This window comes from Chiroxiphia lanceolata, chromosome 21, assembly GCF_009829145.1.
Source record: "Chiroxiphia lanceolata isolate bChiLan1 chromosome 21, bChiLan1.pri, whole genome shotgun sequence".
In the NCBI taxonomy this organism is placed as follows: Eukaryota; Metazoa; Chordata; class Aves; order Passeriformes; family Pipridae; genus Chiroxiphia; species Chiroxiphia lanceolata.
In genome coordinates this window covers 1,572,340-1,593,413 of record NC_045657.1, presented here as the reverse complement: position 1 = coordinate 1,593,413, position 21,074 = coordinate 1,572,340, and the positions used below count along the sequence as shown (strand labels likewise).

The 21,074-nt window shown below is 42.9% G+C and overlaps 1 protein-coding gene and 1 long non-coding RNA gene across 12 annotated transcripts in view; one reads left to right on the top strand and one right to left on the bottom strand.

The window, feature by feature from the left end:
• Positions 1-21,074, top strand: part of LOC116797249 — a 63,720-nt gene that overhangs the window by 4,700 nt on the left and 37,946 nt on the right. The window contains exons 2-3 of the long non-coding RNA XR_004360600.1: positions 4,405-4,514; positions 13,257-13,346. This is a non-coding gene — a long non-coding RNA (uncharacterized LOC116797249). The remainder of the gene's footprint in view (positions 1-4,404; positions 4,515-13,256; positions 13,347-21,074) is intronic.
• The window catches only part of STRBP (spermatid perinuclear RNA binding protein), a 59,320-nt gene continuing 39,257 nt past the window's right edge, over positions 1,012-21,074 (bottom strand). For 3 of the 11 annotated variants that reach the window (XM_032708625.1, XM_032708619.1, XM_032708620.1), the window contains 6 exons: positions 20,551-20,709; positions 19,646-19,780; positions 19,073-19,213; positions 18,420-18,543; positions 16,559-16,603; positions 1,012-1,285 (listed from right to left, as the gene is read on the bottom strand). In XM_032708625.1, coding sequence (XP_032564516.1) covers positions 1,131-1,285; positions 16,559-16,603; positions 18,420-18,543; positions 19,073-19,213; positions 19,646-19,780; positions 20,551-20,709 — 759 coding nt within the window. In that variant the 3' untranslated portion in view covers positions 1,012-1,130. Of the gene's footprint in view, positions 10,063-10,338; positions 11,417-13,602; positions 14,051-16,558; positions 16,604-17,857; positions 18,141-18,419; positions 18,544-19,072; positions 19,214-19,645; positions 19,781-20,550; positions 20,710-21,074 lie in introns of those variants that run through there. The other 8 variants (XM_032708623.1, XM_032708624.1, XM_032708628.1 and 5 more) reach the window with 7 other exon arrangements.

Genomic DNA, 21,074 nt, shown 5'->3' with positions numbered 1-21,074 from the left:
CCAGCTGACAGTAGGCATGTGCATAGGTTGGCATTATGCTGATACAGAAGGTAAAACTTCAGTTTCAGCCAAGTGTTAATGATGTTTTCTTAACTGCCTGTTCAATTCTTTGTGGATCTTACTTGCTAAATATTTGATACAGCTCTGAATTTTAAGAGATGTGTTGGTCTCTCAGTTCTTTGTGCATAACTGACTTGTTTGCAGCACACCAGGAAACTGGGCTGGCTGCACACTGTCCTGTCGAGGGAGAGTCTCACACCGAGTCCTGGGCCAGTCATCATGTATGCTGAGCTGTGGGATTTCATACATCTCATTTTATTAAAAGCATTCTCTGTTATAGTCAGCTTACAACACTTTTTAATCCTTAAGTTTGATCTCTTCTAAATTTTATTAATGACCTCTTCACTCAGACTTTAATTCAGCATTTCAAGACTGGTAAAAACACTTCTAAGAACAGTAAGAGTATATGTTAAATGTCTTCTCTAGCTTCCCTTCAAGAGTAAAACTGGGTTCTGTAACTCTAGACACTTGGACATACTTAAGTTTGAGAGAACCTTACTTGTTCTTTGTACAGGGAATTCATCTTTTTAGAAAATAGACATCCAGTGTTTCTAATTAGCTAAATGCTAGGAATTGCCCAGTTTTTTTCCCTTCCTGGCTAATCTCATCACAGCCTTCTCTGGCTTTTCTGTAACTGCTTCCAAGGCAAACCCCAGAGGTAGTTGTGTGCAGCAGCCCTTGCACAGTTGCAGTCCTGTGTGCTCTGTTCACTCTCCCCTCTGTGAAGGAATGCATTCTGCTTGGTCCAGCATAAATGTGCCTTCTGTTGACATCTCCATCTCTGCTAACACTGCAGCCTTCAGAAGCCTGTCTCCCCTTTCTGCTGAGCCTGTTACCTGACTCAGACTCAGGTTCGTGGATCTCTGTGGTTTGGCTTCCCAGGCTTCAGAAATCCCTTAAAGCCAGTTCCCTCTCTGTAACCAACCCCCCAACCCAATCATTAGGCCGTGATTCCTGTTTGCAGAGATAAGCCTTTATTGGAGCTATTGGAAGCAATGGGACATGGTTCTGGGTTTCTGTACAGAGAAGTCTGTAGCACTGGGTTACAATCAGTGGCAAATGACCCGAGGTTACAGTGCAGATCTGTTGTGTACAGTCAGGAACAGTGGTGGCGGACAAACCACGGCACAGAAGCCGAATGAAGCCGAGTGGACGGTACAGCAGCACGGGAGGAAGCAGCTGAATGTACAGAGAGCATTCCCTTGACATTTGCAGGCTTTTTTGGCTAGTGAGTAGAGACAGCTCAATTTAAAATTCAGTGTGCAGTTATTTTTCTTCCCACTCAACTGCTTCCAAATTAAGAAGATTTGGATGTTCAGATCACATTTTTAATGCTATAAATAGCTACGGTTGTTGCCAAATTACTTTATTTGAAATTTCTTTATTTAGAGTATAGTCAGGGATAGTTCAGTCATCATTGTTCTTTACTGATTACAAATTGGGAGAAAACTGAAGGATTTTCAAAGTGGTCTGTAATTAGACCACAAGGATCTCTTGTACTTCGTTTGGAAGTTCAATTCTGGGTAACTTCTTTTGATAGAGATTTATTGGGAAGAAAGATTGAATTGTCTACCATATTACTCATTTGTGGAATTCATTCATAGTACTTAAGGTTTAGATAGTTTAAAGGTCATACTTCTTTGTATTCAATCCATATCCAATCTTAGTGTAAAAATAAACACTCCATCCTCTATGGATAAATAAATCCATCTGTTGGCTGCAGGTCAGACCTTTATTGGTGAAAGAGATTTAGAAAAATAGAGCTTTTCTTTAACGTTTACTATGCTGACCCACAAAGGAAAAGTGAAATTCATTCAAGTCTAGAAACAGAAATACAGTACAAGTGATTTATAGAATTGCATTCCTTCTCTCTACAAACTTGCTGAGCATGAAACACTGCCCCAAAGCACTGCCTCTGTCTTTTCATTGTCTTGGAGAAGGAATTGTCATCAGAGAAGTCACATCATACTGCACTGCCAGATTTCCTGTCAGAAGGGCTCTGCCTCCTGAGGAGTCTTTGCTTAGGAATTATTTAGATGGATGGATGGTGGTGGTTTGGGTTATACAAAGGTGACGATATTTTAACCCAAATTAGCAGCAATTTTAATTGATTGGATTGATGGTGACTTTTGGTGGGTGAAAGCTCAACCATTAAAAAAAAAAAAAGCCTATGATTGGATTTGGAAAAGGACAGCCTTTCCTCAAAATCTCCACTTCCAAGCCTGCTTCCCATCGATGTCCTCCTCAGCAAGGGGCTGGTACTTTGGCAGCGCAGGTTTCATGCTCAACTTTGTCACTGAGAGCTAGACAGGACTTTAAAAAGCACACAGCCCACTGGGACTTGCTCTGCTGTAGTACTTCAGTGCTTTTGAGAGCCCCCACCCCAGCAGTGTTGCTCTCTGAGAAGTGCAAGTGTCCCAGCCTGGCTCTGGGGCAGCCGGAGGACGGTGACATTCCGCAGTGGAAGCAGTAGTTAAGCACCAGTTACTGGCCCCTGCAGAGGCTCAAGAGAACAGAATTGCTTCGCAGAGAGCTGGTCGGCCTAAAAAGCTTAGTCAGTTGGATCAATAAATATTGACTTAGGGTTAGGATTAGAAATAAGACACTGCACCTTGGAACTGGAAGACAGAGTCAACTTCCTCCCTTTTCTGTCCAAAAGGAGACTGGCTCCAAAATGTTTGTCCTTAAGGACCTTTGTGATGCCTGACACATAACTCACTAAGCGCCTGTGAATGTACCTGTCCCTTTGGCAGGGAACACTGAATGTATGACTGGACAAAGCTTTGAGGCTTTTTTCTGTGATTTTTTTTGTTTTAACCATCTGCTGTGTGTCATGTTGTCCCTGAAGGCGTGTTTACCCACTCCTAAATTATGCAGCATTGCCCAGAGAATGGCTCTGTAGTTGAACATGCTCCCTGCAGTACAGCCTCCCTTTTCCTCCAGTGGATGTGGATTTCCATGTGATAGATGTTATTAGAAAACTACACTTGTCTTTATCCTGTTATTTTTGAGCAGGGAAGCAGTGATATGAATTTGAAAACACAGGAAATAATCTGTACAGCAAATCAGAATTTTCATAATTAAATTCATATGATCACTAACTCTTCAAAAGCTGTACTGCTCTGAATGCTGTTCTCCAGCCCACCATTACTCTCCTTTGAGCAGTATCACTTTCCATCTGCTCAGAAACAGTTCTTTGTGGAAATAATGAAAGAAGAATAAATACTGCCTCTCCTACACTGACTCTGTGAGTTTACAGGACGCCCTTACAGAACTCCCTCAGTTCTGTTGGGAGTGCAGCAATACACACATTTCAGTATGCATAGATCAGTAAATTGTAGCAGTGCCAGCAGTAAAACAAAACTCGCCAAGATGTCCTGTTCCTCTTAATTAAGCTTGATTTATATGTGCCTGTTGACTTAAGATGTGGTTAGTGTCCACTGCTGGGATGATGCAGTACCCTGAGTAACTTTGTATTGATTATGCTTACACAAGCTTGTGCTTTTCCAAGAACACAGAAATGGAGCACAAAGAAAATAAAGAAGTATATCAGGTTGTTTCCATGGAACACTGTTTATCTATTCATAGCAGCTTCGAAGTATGAAGTTAAAACTTACCTTCTGCTCTACTCCCTTCGAAACAGATGAGTGCTATGATTAACTCCCCTTTAGCTTAAAAAATAGAAGTGGATAGAATGTCAAAATACGTTTTGCTGGTAAGATGAACCTACTTTGTCATAACTAGTTACACCAATATTGGTGACCTGGTACATTACAGCAGGTAGTTGTGGGAGTAGTGTCTGCTCTCCCTTGTTGCCTTGCTCCTTTTTGTAAAGGCAGCTTGTCTAGAATACTCTGGGCACTCTAGAAATAACTAACTAGTATTCCTTTAGGGGGAAATTACTATTATTCCTTTCCCTCCCAAAATTCAGTTGCATGCTCTATACACTGCCTGCAGCTGCCTCCTTATTTTGGGTGGGGTTGCATCAGGAAAAAGAATTTGATGATTGGATTTCTCGTGTTCCTCCTCTGGAAAACCTGCAATCCTGGACTCATTTCTGAACAGAAAAAAAAATTATTCTCCTGTAGCAACATCACTGTCAGCTTTTAGCTGTCTGGATAGCTTAAACCTCTTATTTCTTACTAACTGTTGAAAAAGCAATACCATCTGCCCCTGCCTTTAGAACACTAAAGCTGCTGGTTTTCCACAGCAGACATAAACCACAGACTCTTAATGGACTTGGAAAAGCCAGTGCAACTTTCCCTCCAACTTCCTATCTAGGATGCTCTACCTGAGACTGGAGAAAGACGTTCTACTTCCGTGTCTCTCTCTCTCTCGCCGCAGTCCGTCCTGCCAGGACCAGATGTGTTCAGAAATGGTGTGTTCGAGCAGGGGCTGCACTACACCTCAGGAACTGCAGAGCAGCACAAGGCAGCTGGAGCTTCTAGATCCAGGTAAGGGGCAGGAATGAGGCTTAAGTTTAATCAGTTAAAAGTGAATTGCGACTCTTACTCATTCCAGCTCCCCTGTACTAATGAGTGAAGGATAGCCAGTTACATTCAATTAATGCCTTTTAAAATTAAGTGTTATTTGTTCTAGTAGAGATAACAGTCCAGAGGTTTTCACAAACATGCACTTCAGGCTGGTGAGAAAACATTTTGCTGTTGTTTACTTACACAGCATAAAAGAGACTGTAGCTTTAATTATCTTATTGCCCCAAATCTTTGAAGTTAGAAATCAGATAAATTCAGTCTCTGTGGTTAAAATTTTTATATGCTCTTACATTCTTACAACTCTAATTTATCGGTAGATTATTAATTAAACATGGAAGAGTACTCTCCCCCTGAGAAGGCTTCAGTCTGTGCAAGAGTTTCTATAGACTAGGCTTGATGGGTTCTTTTCAAGTATTACTACTAAACTACCTGTGGTATAGTATATATGACCTTAAATTGTACAGAGTTAAGGCACCAAATACAAGATAAAACAACATCTAAATTCAGAGATCTGCTTTAGAACTGCACATCCCCACACACCACTTTTGGACATTCAGCTCCTCTTAAAAATCAAGGTAAAACACATGGTCTGAATGTTTCATGCAGTCACAGGAATTGGAGAAAAACCCCACTTTATTTAAATCTTACTGTGTGATGACCTTTTCTCTTACCTAACTCCTACCACTCACAGTGGAGCACTGCCTTGCCTGCACAGCATCAGACAGGCCTGGCAGAAAGAGCACCCTTCCTCCTAAGAGATCCCGGAGAGAGGAACAGGCAGATGTGTCCTACTTGTGCTTTTATGTTATCTCACACAGTTACAAACCAACAAGTGAATCAGTCCCATTATTGTGAGCAGGATGGGAAGAAGAAAGATGTGTCAGGAGCTGTAGGATACGTGGACATAAATAAGTGTGGATTTAGATGACACAAATAAAGCTAAGGAGACATAACTCTGGAGTTAAGTAATGAAACAGCTTCATGGTAACAATTCTTTTAATGCCAAATACTTCACTACTGGCTTATGTGGTTTATGTTGCAAAGAAAGGGCAGGGGAACCTGCTGCCATGGTCCACAGGCCCAGGACTTCTGTGCCCAGTTTCTCCCGTGAATTGCTCTACAATGACTTGAGCAGAATTTCCTCTGAGAGTGGAATGAACCCGACGAGCCCTTAGACAAGCTGTCTCCTGTTGTATAGACAGCAGATTCAACTACACTGTCTCTTTGCTTTGCTTTAAACAAGTCAATGAAGTGTCTCATTTTTCACTAGATTATTCAGCAGGAAGCCCGAGAGGGTCTGTGTGCTGAACACTGGAGCCGAGTTACTGTTTTTTGAGACAGAGCAGTCCTTCCTAACAGAGCTCCTCAGTGAGCCCAGCACAGAGCTCATTTTCATTCTTTTGATGCCAGAGAGGGGAGGTCTTAGGCAGCTTCACGACTGAGAACAACAGTCTGAACTTCATGTTTACACATCTCATCATGTATCCAAAGGAATCTGCAGCCGCAGAGTTCTTGTGCTGTTTCCCAGAGCCACCGGAAATAGGAGCTGTTTTTGTAAGCTGCTTCTGTGACTTGGAACTCAGGGAAGCTGGGACATAGTTTTCCCTTGATTAAGTAACAGGCAGCTGTCTACTGAGAATTTAGCTAAAGGCGAGAAGTTCTAATACCGAGTGAGCATATCTTGGCACACCAAGCACAAGAGGAGAGGGAAACCTGCCATTTTGTCTGAGTAAAGACTGAAGTACTGTCTTGTCTGCCTGCTCTTCATCTGTACAGACCTGGAGAGGTGTTCACGAATCCCACCTCTAGACTGGCTCTCAGAAGTGCAGATGCAGAATTACAAATGAAGCAAGGGACACTTCATTTCAGGGAATTGGTGACTGAAAAGACAGGCACTGCCAGGCTCACTCTCCTGGGGCGTTGCTGGGACTGGATCAGGGATGGCACGTTAAAGCTGCTCACATTTATTGCTATTGTGGAGATTAAGAAATGACAAGAGTTTGATGTTCCATAGCTGAACAGCCAACAAATAGGAGATTTTTTTTTCCTAGACTAGCTGAAAAAATCTCCATGCACCTCCTCCTGCATTTTCTACTTCCTAATAATCTGAGGAACTTGTTGTCAGGGAAATTATTCTCAGTAGCTCAATGAAAGCAAAAAGCCTCAATTTTAGATTTGTGCACTTTTTCCCAATTAAGTTCTTTCAGGGCCTTTAGGGCACAGTCTTCTATTGAGTATGACACACTTTAAATCTTTTTTTCCTACTAGAAGGCAAGTGTTCTCAAAGAAAGAATCCTTGTCTCCAGAGATCAGAGATCCTGGACTAGTTTTCAGATCTTTGTAAATGAGTAGAAATAGTCCCCTGGCACATGAATAAGTTGAAATATTTGTAGCAAAACTAGTTTCTTTGAAGTGCTTCATAGTCTGGTTAAAAGTTTTTAAGAATCTAGACACTTCTGTGTAACAGTTGCATCATTTGAGAGAATCAGCTATTTACTGGGATACTAGAAGGTGATCAGAAAGGGCAGGGCAGGAGGACAGAGTACAGAAGCAAAGGTATTTAACAGCAGAAAAAGTTGTGGGAGCAGCATTTACAGCACATTAAATGGGAGCCATGACAATTGCTGAATCATCTAATTAGCTCACACTGGCTACATGACAGCAAATTAGACAGATTAGGAACCACCTACCCAGGCACTAAATTGCCTTTGTGAGGGTTGGATTGGGCACTGTGTCCAACAGAAATTGCTTGGGCAACCGAGGCCGCGTGTTCCACATTCCCTTCATGAGCATGGCCTGGCCTCCCTCCATCCACCTGGCACCACGCCCAGGAATAAGGTCACCATGTTCCAAGTCCTGAATGTGTGCTTAGGGAAGACAGCAAGCACTGGCAGAGGGAGGACACTATGGCAGGAAGCATCACAGCCCATGCTTTGAGCCAGCCAAGCCCTCCAAACCAGTCTGGTTACTCTAAAACCTGCTCTAGGTAGAACGTGGCTGGAGGAATCTCCTGTGGCTGGCAAAGTAGGACTGAAGCAGACCCCCAAAAGCTCACAGATGTTACTCCAAAGACAATAGCAGTGCCATTCACCTCCAGTACAGATAACACATCAAACAGGTCAGTTCCTTATTGTAAATCTCCGGCTTCTTTTAATCCTTTAAGTGCCAGACACCATCTCCCAAAATACACACGATCATCTGGTTAGCTAAAACTAGCGTTGAGGTGGGTAGTGTACAGGCACAGACTTTCCCTGCTCTCCTATTTATAGATGTACTAATTGAAAGGAACTTCTTCAGAATTCTTTTCCATGAACCAGAAATTCAAACTGTGAAATAACATTTGTGCTTCCCTGGGAAGGTGCTGTGGAATGGGCAGCGATCCTGGCAGCTGCACAGAGCACATGGGACCAGGGGTACGTGTTTGGCTGCTGGGCACACGCAGAAGTACAAAGCTCAGGAGCCCTAATGCAGACCTCCAACCTCACAGCAGAGGCACTTCACACCACGCTGCTCTGAGGAGGCTTTTCAGAGGAAACCCACAAGCATTGTGCAAAAAAGAGTTTCTAGGTCTGCCTTGGCACAACAGTGCTTGTTGCAACACTGATGAAGCAGATGTTACCCAAATTACTCATCAGATAATAGCCTGATACTTCAGTTAGGTTAAAACCTACTGACAGAATTTGGCTGCTCTCTCAAATGCCAGAGCATTAGGAGGCACTTACAAGCCTACTCTGTGACCCTTCAACACATGGGGCTATTTTGCTCAAGTTCCACATCAATGAGAGGGGTTCCCAGGCAATCCTGCACTCTTGGGTCTGATCTCTGATTCCAAGTGGCTGCAGAACCCAGGATTCAGGAGTCTTAAGTACCCTGTTTCACATGTCAGGAGAAGGTTCTCTCCAACTGTGAAGGGAGGCAGCAAAGGCAAGGGGATATTTCAGACATAAGTACTGCATTACAAACAACGGTGTTTTAGAGAAATTTAGAGAAAAAAGATCCAACAAAGAATTAAAAAAAAAACAGCAGGAGAGTGGAATACTTAGGATTGCAAGAGTTAAAAGGATGATGGCAGAAAAACAGGGAAATTCACAGTCACAGCAATTCTGATGGAAAGAAACACAGATGGATTAACCTGCCAAGCACAGTCCACGAAGAAGCAGATCAAATGAGAGTCGGCAAGATGTTTATTATCAGTCCTTGAACTGGACAGTGCTTGTCAGGCTGACAGCAGTTAGGAAAGGAATACTCAGGAGAAGTTCATTATAATGCACCTTAATGCATCTAAACTCCTGTCTGAAGGAGGCACAGCAGCTGCTGCTCTGGGATCAGCTGCTGCTCTGGGATCAGCACGGCTGGGCCGGGCGGGATGAAAAATGAGCCCAGTTTTAAGGGAGTGTCAGACCCAGCCCCGAGTTTGTACCTGGAAGATAACAGATGGAAACCTGCACCCCTGAGCAGGAAGGACGTTCTGATGGCTCATCAGCTGTCCTGCAAGTGTCAGTGAAGGGGTTTGTGCTGCCAGGGCCAGCCCCTGCAACAGCTCCTCAAGTCCAGTTCCCCAGGTGCCACCTGCGAGCTCAGGTTCCTGCCCACAGGAGCAGCAGCTCTTTATCAGCCTGTAATTCTGTGCACATGTCCTGAGCTATGGATAACCTACACACACAGTCATTTAGTGAATCTGATGGCTCAGTATTAAAATCAAACACAGTTTATATTTGCTCTTGAATTTTGATGCAGATAGTCTGTACCAAGACTGGTCGATACCGTTATAAACTGTGATCAGTCACAGGTTTTTTTATGTTTTAATCACTGAATCGAGACCCTAAAATGCTGCTACATCGTCACCAACTTGCTCCCTTTTGCTTTTTTATTTTTTAAGCATTTTTATATAAAAAGAGTTGTTTCCAGCAACTTCAAGTTCTGCAAGTACTGCACTTCTGCAGTTCTGTACTATGCAACTTTGCATAAAGCAAGGTTTAAAAGGCAAATAAAAAAAATAGTATTTTAAAACTACACATATCATGTGCACCAATGGGTCATAATCCAAACCCATTTTAATCCAAGTAAAATGTGTTAAAACATTTACTACAGAACTGAAAACAATTATTTATGGATGGCTGTATCCTGATTTCCAGCTGTAGAAAACCACAGCTAAGCAAATGATTCACGCAGAGATAAATCCCTGCCTGCCTGCCCTCCTCCCCTCCTCTGCACCCGCGGGAGGGAAGCAAACTTGGCTGCTTCCTGAATTAATTTGGCCTAATGTAATTTGATCTCTGCAGATTTTAACTGTAATATCATCAAAGTCTTTCCTTCTTAATTTGGAGTTTAGCTTGAATAGTTTAGGGAAATAATTTCTCTCGTTAGCAGTTCGTTAGTGTCACCCATCCCGCATCCCCAGAACCAAGGTGTGGCCTTCAGAGCCTGGCTTTGGTACCTACCCAGAGGTATCCACAGGGATGCAGGGAATGCAGTGCCTGACAGAGCAGTATCAATACAGCTTTCTATGCTACACAAGAGAAAAATATTTGAAGGAGAACAGTCTGTTGATAAATCCAAACAATTTCTTAAAAGTGTTAGGTAATATTTTCTTTCTAACTGGGGGTATTTGAATTGGGCTTGAGAAATACAAAGTTGGGATTCAGACCTATGTATTACCTCTTTAAACACCGAGTTAAACAAGACATAATAAAAACGCGCCATATACAAGATTGTCACAGATATATGAGATTCTTAGAAAAAAAGCAATAAAAATATTCTTTAAGCTGAAAATAAAATCTCTTACCTTTTATATCAGGATCTCAGCTTACAGTCACTACATTTCTGCTTATTTTATACAAGTGCATATGGCTATGAAGGTCCGGAGAGAATGAGAATAAAGTGGAATTAACCTGCTGAAAACTGCTTAGAAGTCTTAAGCTGCAACATATAGATGTTCCAATACCATTTAAAAAAACATTCACCTTTCAATTATTGCTGATTGACAATCTCAAAGTATCAACATACAAATATTCAAGAGGAAAAAACCTCAGTAAATTTAGAGCAGCAAAGTTTTTTGAACTGGATGTTTCCCAAATACTGTGTTTTCCTATCATTTGGTGATGGTTATTAAGAGACACAAAAGCAATCCACTTGACTTTCCAGTTTAGGCCTACCCTTTTTGTGCCTCATATCAATGATGTGGGGAAGAGAGAGAGAGAAGATATCATTTAGTTATATTTTGGAAAAAAATACATATTCTGTTTTTTTCTTCTACCTTTTTGCTACATTTCATGTCTGCTGACATACACAATGGTACAAAGCACTGCTGCTTCAGGAGGGACCATTGCACAGCTGTAGCAACTTGGATAGGAGACATGCAAATAGAGCAGAGTATTAAAATTCGGAGGGACTTCAGGAGTGGAAGTCCAGGCAGATGTCACTGCTTGAAGCAGCACTCGGCCCGGATTGTGCCTTGGTTTGGTGGTTGGTTTTCCCCCCCCGACACACCAATCTTTCCCTTTCAGTGTAAAGAATTAACCAGAAGTATATACACATCTATTGCTATGTACCCAAAGAGAGGACTGTGGCTTGGACTAAGTATTGCTTTTTGTTACATGGAGCAAAGTTCAAGAAGTGAGAAAAACACTTTAAAGAAAAAAAAAAAGAAAAAAAGGAAAAAAGCTCAGATTCCATGTCTGAAGTTGAGAAACCTCAAAACGAGCCACGTTTTTTCTTGCTTTTAAGACATGTACAAAATGCCATTTGGAGCCACACAACCTGATGGTTCTAGAAGTCAGAGAAGAAATCTTGAGGGCCCAAGTGAATAATAAAAGGTGCGATGCTGAGAGGCTGGCAATAGGGACTGTCAATGAAAAAACCACCTACAGTGGGAGAAGAGCAGAGAAGCAAAAACCTCACGTTAATTGCTGAGACTGGCTGAGGCTAAAGCTCCATTTAAATTTCTCTGCTCTTTCAGCTGCAAGTGGAATTTTCATTGTAAAATGGGCACTTTGAATTCTTTGAAGGTATTGAAACATCTAACACTTCCAAGGTTACCACTTTCTAAACAAAGAACTGACAGCTCATTCATATTTTCAGTAAAGCAGAGAAATGTAAAATATGCAGCAAGGGGGCAAGTTTACAATGTGGTTAGTAACTCCCAACAAATGACAAAAAGTAAAAAATGACTTCTATAAATCGTCTGAAATGACTGCCATCATGTTGGAAAAGAGCATAGCGCCCTTCTTGTCTTTGAAATAAGAACAAGTTTTTGGCTTATGAATGTTCATGGTATAGAATTGGTTCGCAGAATATTTTGTTTGAAATTTTACAAAGCTGGGGATTCAGGAAAAAAAAAAAAAAAAGAAACTACAAACAGTTGCCAATTAGGGGAACTCCAAAAGGAGGGGAGGGGGGGAAGTGTGTGGAGGAAAGATTCCTTTAATGAATATTTGATTAACAAAAATGGGCTCTGATCAGCCATGCTTTTTCTGCTCCGTGATGGCTTCCTTTCATCCATAGGCCAGCAAACCAGATCAGTGATTTCTGAGCACCTCAATTTGGGTCCATCCCCAGGCCCTGCTCTGCTCCCGCTGCCGCGGGGGGACACGCCAGGCTCACCCCTCCTGGCCAGGAATCTACGTCTTATTAAAGTACCACCAGCACCAAGGGCAGGAGAGCTCCGGCAGAAGGAAACCCAGTGAAATGGAAACACATTCCTAAGCACAAATACTTAGCTTAAGAATAACAGCTGCAGTTAATTCCAAGGAAAGCAGCTTGTTCTGTAAGCCACCCCTTATTCAGCTTTTCTAATATTTCTTTCCCTCTAAAGGGGGTGTGGGGGAGGAGGAACTTTACGTTGCTTTAAGTACTGGTTTTACACCCTTGTCACATACAAAGCTCCCCCTGCCTCAGCAGCAGAGTCTGTTAGAGAACAGGGGATAAAGGCAAATCTTTGGAAGAGCAGGAACTAAAGCCAGCCTATGGAAAAGCAACGGGTGAGGGCTGAGGAGAGAGTGCAACCAACAACGCTGCTGATTCGTGGGGTGATACCTTAATAAAGACCACTGGAATCCCTCATCAGAGCCCACAGCAGTCCACAATCCATGGAGACTCCAACGTGGAGCTGGGGCCTGTCCTGGAATTTCAGACAGGTGCACACACTCCTCATGGAAAAGAGGATTCTTTGGGTTTGAGCACCGACTCTTAGAAAGTACTGGCCTATGGCTGAAGTGTGTCACTTTTCACAGCAGCACTCAACAAGAACTGGGACAATTAAATAGCAAGTTTTCATGGGGACCTTGTTGCTGCTTTAGATTCTTATAAATGCAAGGGGGAAAAGGAGAACCTTTGGTTTAATACACAATTGACAACTAAAATGCTTTCTGTAGAAATGGTGGATGGAAAATCAAGGGTGGGCAGACAATCTCAAAAGTGAAGAAGGCCACAAGAACAAGTGCAATTTTTTTTCTTTTTTTTTTCTCTTTTTTTTTGGTAAAAAGAGAAAAAAAAAGGAAAAGAAGCAGCTTTTGAGCTCTGAAGAACCTGATTGTAACATTAGTGTCGTCCTTTCTCTGGGCAATACGGGTGTAAGGTGTATCCCTGGAACTGCATAACAAATCCTTCTGTGGGAACTTCCTTTGTTTAATACTTGTTTCACAGAATGCAGCCTTATACAGAGACAGCCTAAGATTAATTCCCTTTGTTTTGTTTGTTTTTCAGCATTTTGTGTACGAGTGAAAAGTCTTCTTGGATAATTAAGACTGTGTCTAAAGTCACAGTTACAGTATGCTGATCTATAAGGAAACTCAGGTACTGATGCTTAACTATAAAAAATAAGATAAAACAATATTTTAACCCAGATTTTACTAAGTTTATTACACACCATAATATTTACAAAGTTAAATGTTAACTGTAAAGTTTCTATCGTGTGGTTTTTTGTTTTTGTTTTTTTTTTTTTAATTTTTATTTTTGTTTTTTAAAGAACTATGCCCTGCATTTAATAACCCTACAGCAAGTACAGGTCATTAACTGAGTCTGTGTGACTGCATTAGGAAACAGGCAGTACTCTTGTGTTACAACAAAACAGTTTATTTGTGATCAGTGTTTTATATTCTATACATCCTTCACAAATTTAATTTTACATAATCGGATACTTCATTTAAAACGTAAGATTTAAGCTTCTAGTTCTTCCCTATAACAGAAGGCTGGTATAAGTTATTTGAAAATGAGGTAACATTTCACAGAACATTTTTTTCAAGTTTTAGAGAACTAAATTTGCATTTTGTTAAAATCAAAAAGTAGGAAAAAGATGTTTCTTTACAAATGACTTTGCTCAAGTATGTGTTCAAAGAAAACAGGATAAAAAGGCTTTTTTTCTTCTAACATTCTGTACTGTACTGTGTTGTTCAATCAATAGGAATTAGCTTCTGCCATTTGCTAAAAGAATGAGTAGTGGGGAACGGGGTAAGTTGGGAATTTCATAACTGGTAACAGAACCATTCTCTTGGGTAAACCTACAGAGAGAAGAAAGGGAGAGGACTCCAAATAAGTTCAGCAATCCAAGAAAGTCAGATAAGAGCTTACAGTAGTGTTCTCATTAACCTTTTCCAGATCAGTCAGTCAATGGGATTTCAGGGTGCAGAGTCCCGTGAACAGTAACACTTCACCACTTTGCACTATTTCAGACAGATGGTTGGCTTAAAGTCTGCTTTTATTTTTGTCCTGGTGTTTGGTAAAATTAAAGGAAGTGATATTCTCAAAAGCAGAGTGTGTATTTGGACTTGAAGCTCTACTTCATGGCCTTTATGGTAATTAATCTCTACTAGCTCGTTCTGAGTTCATTTCACAGGCCAGTTGCAACTGCAGATATTCTAGACAGGCACTGCTGTGCATAAAATACAACTCACAGGGAAACTGTTCAGCAGTTTTGATCAGCATCCAGGTAGGTCAGCCAAAAATCAAGCACCTACAGTAAATTCTGCATCTGCTTCCTTATTCTGCATTCCCTCTCCTGTATTGAAGTGGCAAATCTGGAAAGATTAACATCTGCCTGATTTCATGATTATTTTAGAGTTCTTGTGGCCTCACAAACTTCTGCACAATTAAACGTTTGTTTGGTGTTTTAATCTTGCCTATTTAAATTCTAGTATTTAACCTATGTATCCATTTAGAAATCACAAAGCAGCAACAGCAGGTATTCCAGAGCACCAGATGATCAAAGTGAAGTTTCCCAACATGCAACAGCTTACAAAGGCAAAGAGACATGTTTACCTTACAGCCAAAAAGCATTATCCCAGAACTTTGCATCACAATCATAAGACATTAAGAACAGAAACTCTTTATGTGAAAAATGGGGGCATCCAATTCCACAACGCTTTGAAGTCAGTGGTATGTCACATATACACAGCTAAGTGCTTAAAATCCAGCTCCCAAAATAGGCAAAAAGAGGAAAAATCCCACAAAACAGAGGGAATGAATGAAAAAAGCAAGAAAAGCTGCAAGGAAATTTGGTAACAGTTGCATTCCTGTCTGCAGCAGGGAAAGGATTCCACATGTCACAGCGTGTCACTGCTTGTAAAAATACAGACATGCAGATGCCACTCATCCTGGTTATCCTCTGAGAATGTTGCTTGGAAAGAACCAAGGGGATTTTTTAAAAATCCATACCCTGAACTAAATTTCCTTTCATTTTTCCCTGAGGAAACATGTAGCTGTTCCTCCTGTGATGCACCACAAAGGACAACACTCCATGGGACAGCCCTGCTGCCAGCTGCCCTTCTGTCAGAGCACGTGGCCAGTCAGCAGGTCTAAAACTGGAGAGGTTTGCTCCAGTTTTGAGGGGAGAATTCCACACTGAGTGCGGCCTGTGGGCCCATCCTCCATCCCCTTTCAGTACAGAATTGGACCAGCTGGTCCCAGTCAGGCAAAACAAACACTTTCCATAAAGCAGCAGCATTCTTCCCTTCTTAGAGCTTGTACTGCTGTAAAAGTCATGAAATCAACATTTCAAAATATTCCAAACTTTTATAATAGTATCAGGGGAGTTGGCATTGCCCAAGTGACACAGATTTGGGAGGAATAAGCACTGCAAATGCTAAAAAGCCAAAGTTTCCCATAGGAAAAAGTGCAGGCCTTGAAAAGTGCTGGCCATTTGAGCAGCAGGCTGTGAGCAGTCCCTGCCACGGGACAGGCTGCTGGGACTGGTTCTGGGGGGCTCAGTTGTGTGTGCCAGGACATATCACTGACTCCAAACTGCTCTGCTCCCATTGCCACATAAACCTCATTCAAAGTAACCAAAAGGGCCAGTTAGAGGAATGCATTGTTAGTCCAGCATCAAACAAGCCAGTGGGGAGGGAGAAGCCAAGTTAAGAAAAACCCTTCCATCACAGCTCTCTGGTCATCAGCTCATTCTACAATCTCCATGAAACCAGTGCTTTGCCAGCCTAATATCACACGTTTCATAGTAAAAAGCATTGTGGCAAATGACCATGTCCTGGCTGCCTTCAGTCTGATCACTAACAGTCCAAGCAACCCAAACCCATCCTGTTGTCCCAAGCAGTGGTGGTTTAGCCTGTGGGGGTGGGGGTGTATTTGCCCATAGCCTTCACAGAGTTGACAGCATTAAGGGAGATTTGTCCACAAGCCACTTACACTCGGGGACAAACATTTCACCAATGTTACTGTAATGCCACTTAGCTAAATGTGGGTCAGAGATGCTGAAATAGGCCCTTCGGTAGTCTTTGAATGGAGCACGGGTTGGCTGTAAAAAGTAAGGGAACTACTTCCACTGGGTTCCAGTATAAAGGGAACAGGCAATTAGAACAAGCAGTCCTTCCACAGACCAGGCAAAGCAGAGGCAAAAAGCTACTCCAACCAAAAAAGAACCACAAGGTTATGGCATAAGAGTGTTTTGTCATGGTTTAAGAGCTTTGATCTCTCTGAGTTTCTCCTGGCCCTGGCACCCGTGGACAGCCCCCCCCGTTGTGCCCCGGCTCGGGCTGTTACTGACAGTGTGTACCTACCGTAGGCTGGCGCCGCTGTGCTGTACCCATACGGTGCTCCATAGCCTGCAGGGAAACACAGACAGGGGTCAGGCACAGCTGCACTGCACCCTGCAGGGGACTGCAGCAAAGACAGACACCAACACCTGGAAATGCTGCGGAAAGCGCCAACATCCTGTGCATTGGCCTGAAGAACAAGCTACCCAGGGACTGCCTCAAGCCTCAGCATCAGAGAGTTAAATTCCCTATTTCCTTTCCTCAGCATTTTCTTTTCAGCTGAATCCCTCAAGTCTGCACTGTCAGAGCACAGAGTTGGCATGACCCAGAGATCCCATATTTGCTTATGTGCTTCCTAAAACACAAGTGCAGTCTATGCAGAGAACAGTCATTTTCCTAAATTTCCATTATGAAGAGGGGAATGCTGGATGCCTGTGACAAATGCCACATCCCCAGTGGTAAAGCTCCTGTGAATTTTGCTTTCTCTGCCATTTCTAGCAGACAAAGTTCCACAGAGGAGATCTGAACACCTCCACATAAACAGAGCAAGATCGTTTTCCCTCAGAGAGCAAAGTGTGACTCTGGAGTGAGACAAAAAGCAACAGAGATTACACCAACATTGGTCACTACAGCTCAGTGGTTCATGGAGGCTCTACAGGGGTTTTTTCTGTTGAGATTGCTTGTGTCATCACAAAAAGCAAGAGATTTCTGACAAGAATAGAGGATGGAGAAAAATAATCTGTGAAGGCCAAGGCCAATAAAAGCTTAACTGCAGCAACTGGGAAATTAAACTTATTTCTGGAGTAATTCCACACTGGCAAGAAGCATGCCCCTGGCAGGTTAAAGTGTCTCATAAATGACTCCTCAGGCAGACAGACAGTTCCAAAAACAATGTTAACAGCCATTAAAAATGAATTACTGGTTTTTAATATTTAAAATGACATGACCATACAGGAACAATGAAGACGGCAGGCTGCTGACTGTGCCAGGAAGGAAGGCTCCCAAACAACAGGGCTGTGCTGTTGGCACACTGAGCTGCTGGAGGGTGTAATTAGTGCTCATGCTGTAATCTGAAAACCTGAGCATGGGAAATGTAAGTGTTATTTTCTGGAAGCTACTGGATTTGCTTTGACTAAGGCATCTTCAGCATCTCATTCTTACAAATCTGTGGTTCTTAAGTGAAAACAATGTCTGGATTCCCTTCCCTGTCATCTACATGTTGTAGAGTCACAAAGAAAATGCACTTTGAAAAGTAAGGGGAAGGAGAAAGTGTCCGTTTCGTTAACTTTTTCTTGGTTAAATGTGAAATGGGAACGAGAAGCCTTTGGACTTCCAAAGCAGTTTCTGCTATCAGAACAATGCACGACTCCACATCAGCCAGAGTATGAACAGAAATTCCTTTATTTTTGGCCACCACAGAAGCTACTGATAGATGCTTCCAGGTGCAGTTCATTTATAAAGTTTCTGGGAGCTCAGGGACTCTGGAGCCTGCCCACTTCATGTCCACAAGGGTTTCTTGGGAAGGCCACTCCTAATGCTAAACAGCACATGATCCAGGAGGTTCTTAGGTAGGAAGAGAGTTTGGGAATTGTGCCATGGCAGTGAACTATGAAGAAGACAAATCATAAAATAATAAAGCCAGGAAAGCCATTATGCCCATAACTGTGCTCCGTGCACACCAAGCTTCAAGTTGTACACTCATTTTAAAGGACACGCACTGCCAGCTTTCCATCTCTTTGATTTATTTAGAGCCCCATGAATTCTGCCTTCTGCTTCATCTCAGATGATTAAAGAAATCACTTACGCAGGTGACTGACACCCATGAAAAAGAATGCCCTGGCAGACAAAAATCAGCAAAGTATCAGCTCTGAGTGTGGTGCCTTACCTGGTGTTATGTATCCAGTAGCAGCAGCTGCCCCGACAAATGCCCCTCGTGTTAAAGCACCTCGTCCTCTGCCTCGAACAGCCTGGACTGCTGCAGAAACAGCTGTATTGACAACCCCTTTAGTCTGCCCAGAGTGACAAAAAATAGCAATTCAGAGAGTGAAAGTGTTGCTGGAATACAAGGCCACCTGCATTAAATGACCCCTTTCGGAGAGCTCTTTAACATGCCAGATGTGCCAGGCTGGCTGGAGCGGTCTGTGCTGGAGGCTGTGACTGACAGGAACATGGCAGGCCCCTTGCCTGGGCACTGACTGCAGAGCCCAGCAGTTCCCTCACCCAGACCCCGTTATTTACCTCACATTTGGTCAGCACTGAACACCACTGGCTTCTGACCCTCTCTCTGCTGCTCCTCCCTGCTCTTTTCCCACCTCCTTACAAGCTTCCTCTCCTCGACCTACAGCACTGTCTTGGCTTCTGTCTTACCCTCCTGAACCCACTGCAGCAGGCCAGGATTTCACCCCGAAGACAAACAACCACCTCACAACAACAGCGGCCTGTGTTAACCTTACTTTACTAGAATGTTGCCTCCTGTATCAAAAAACAATCCAGAGCTGGGATAACAGAGCAGTCCAAAAAGCAAGTAACAATTCTTACCTGAGGAAGAATCTTCTTCTTCTTGTTGTTCGCTGCATTAGGCCCAGAAAACAGTTTTTCAAGTGCTGCTAATGCAGCACTTGCTTTTGCTACCTTCTTGTTTGGGCCTGCACCTCTGAACTTCTGCCCATCTACTTCTACCTGAAAATTGAGACATGAGTTTATGCCTAGTATTGATCTCTGGGAATACCATACTGCACCCACTGGGCTGAGGTGCCACCCACAGAGAACCTGAGGAGGAAAAAATCCTCTTGTGTTTTATGTGACAAATTTCCATTCATCTAGATATGAAGCTGGTAAAGGATACCAGGGTTATCCTGAGAACCCGTGTATCCCATATACTGGGAATCTGGAAACCACAAGTGCAATTCAGAGAGGAGCAGTATCTATTGGCTACTGGATTTAGCCCATCCCCTGGAGCCTTCCTTGACAGGAATCACGTGAGGCTTCCCTCATCTTCATCAATGCCTTACAGACCAACATCCTTGCCTGCACTATACCCTGAACTGCAGCAGGAAGGGGCTCTGACCCATGGTAATGAACTCCCCCCAACTGCAGCTCTGCTGCACTCACCTCCATCACAAAGCGCTTGTCGTGGCTCCCCCCAGTCTCAGAGATGAGCTCGTACTTGAGACCTCTTCTCTTTTCATTGAGCTCCATCACTGGGTTTTTCCCACTTGCTGTGAGTATGGGACCCTGAGTTCTTACCTAGAGAGACATTCAGGGTGTTACTTTAGAGCCTTTATCTCTTCAAAAGGCGGCCAAAGCTGTGCAGACCTGTATCCCAGGTAACACTGCCTTGGCTGCAGCAAGATGTGCTGTGCTGGCAGAGCACGTGGGAAGTCTCTGAAGAAGGGCAGGAGGACAAATGATGGTGTCAAAGAAGTCACAGCCGTTTGTTGGCGAGGGCAGTGTCCTCATGGCCTGGTCTGGTGCCTGCACAACCTGAACTTGGAACTACAACCCTGAGAGAATGCAGAGCTGAAGGTGGGGCCGTGGTGTCAAGTTCCTTGAAAGGGAAGGGTTTATCTTGGAGAGGACAGACCGGCCTTCCCAACCCTGCACACGTCTCTGCTCCATCTAATTACGGCCTGGCACTGCCCAGCTCTGACTGAAGGAGTCTCATACCCCGGGTCACGTGTTTCAGCAGAAATATCTGTAACTGTCTGGAGAGCAAGGAAGGTAAAGCTGAGATCTCAGCACACCAGCAGATCAGCCTGCAATGGAATGCTCTCAGCCACGGTTACAAACAGGGCAGTTGGGTTTAAAACACCCCCTTTCCCTGGAAATTTCTCAGTGGACTAAACATGTATGTGATTTGAGTTATCCATGATAACACACTGTCTGGAAATTAAGTGTCTCCCAACTGAAGAAATTCATGTTTTAATATCTTGACAAGTAGAAGAACAGGAAAAAAAACCAGTAAAAAGCAAAAACCCAAAGCCCACATCTCTCTGTACCTTCCAGGCAATCCTCACCTCTAGGGTAGCAGAGGTGTCCGCTGTGGAATTTCCAGTATTATTGCTTGAGATTGAAGACGTAGTTTCATTTTTACCCTCGGTATCTGATTTTTCATCAGAACTCACACACTCCGCATCTGCATCAAAACCAGTGGGATACCCCATGGCTTGTAAAACCTACAACAAAGCCCCAGGAAATGAACTGTGACAGAGGCAGCGGGACAGGAACAAATACAAAGCTGATCACAACACCAAAAAACATCCACCATACACTTAATACAAGCAGATTGCTTAGAATGGTAGTTTTCTCCTATTTGAAATGGAGATAACCATTTCAATGGATATCAGTGGGGAATACAGTATCAATGGGGAAAATAATTCCAGGTTTCTAAAAGTGGAATCAACACAAACAAGAATTTTAGTCTCAAAGATAGCAATTACTCATGAGCATCATTCACCATCTCGAGAATTCCTTGTAAAATAAGAGATTAAAGACGCTGTTTAAAAGCCCAGTTACACATGTTTCCCCTCTCTGTGTCTAT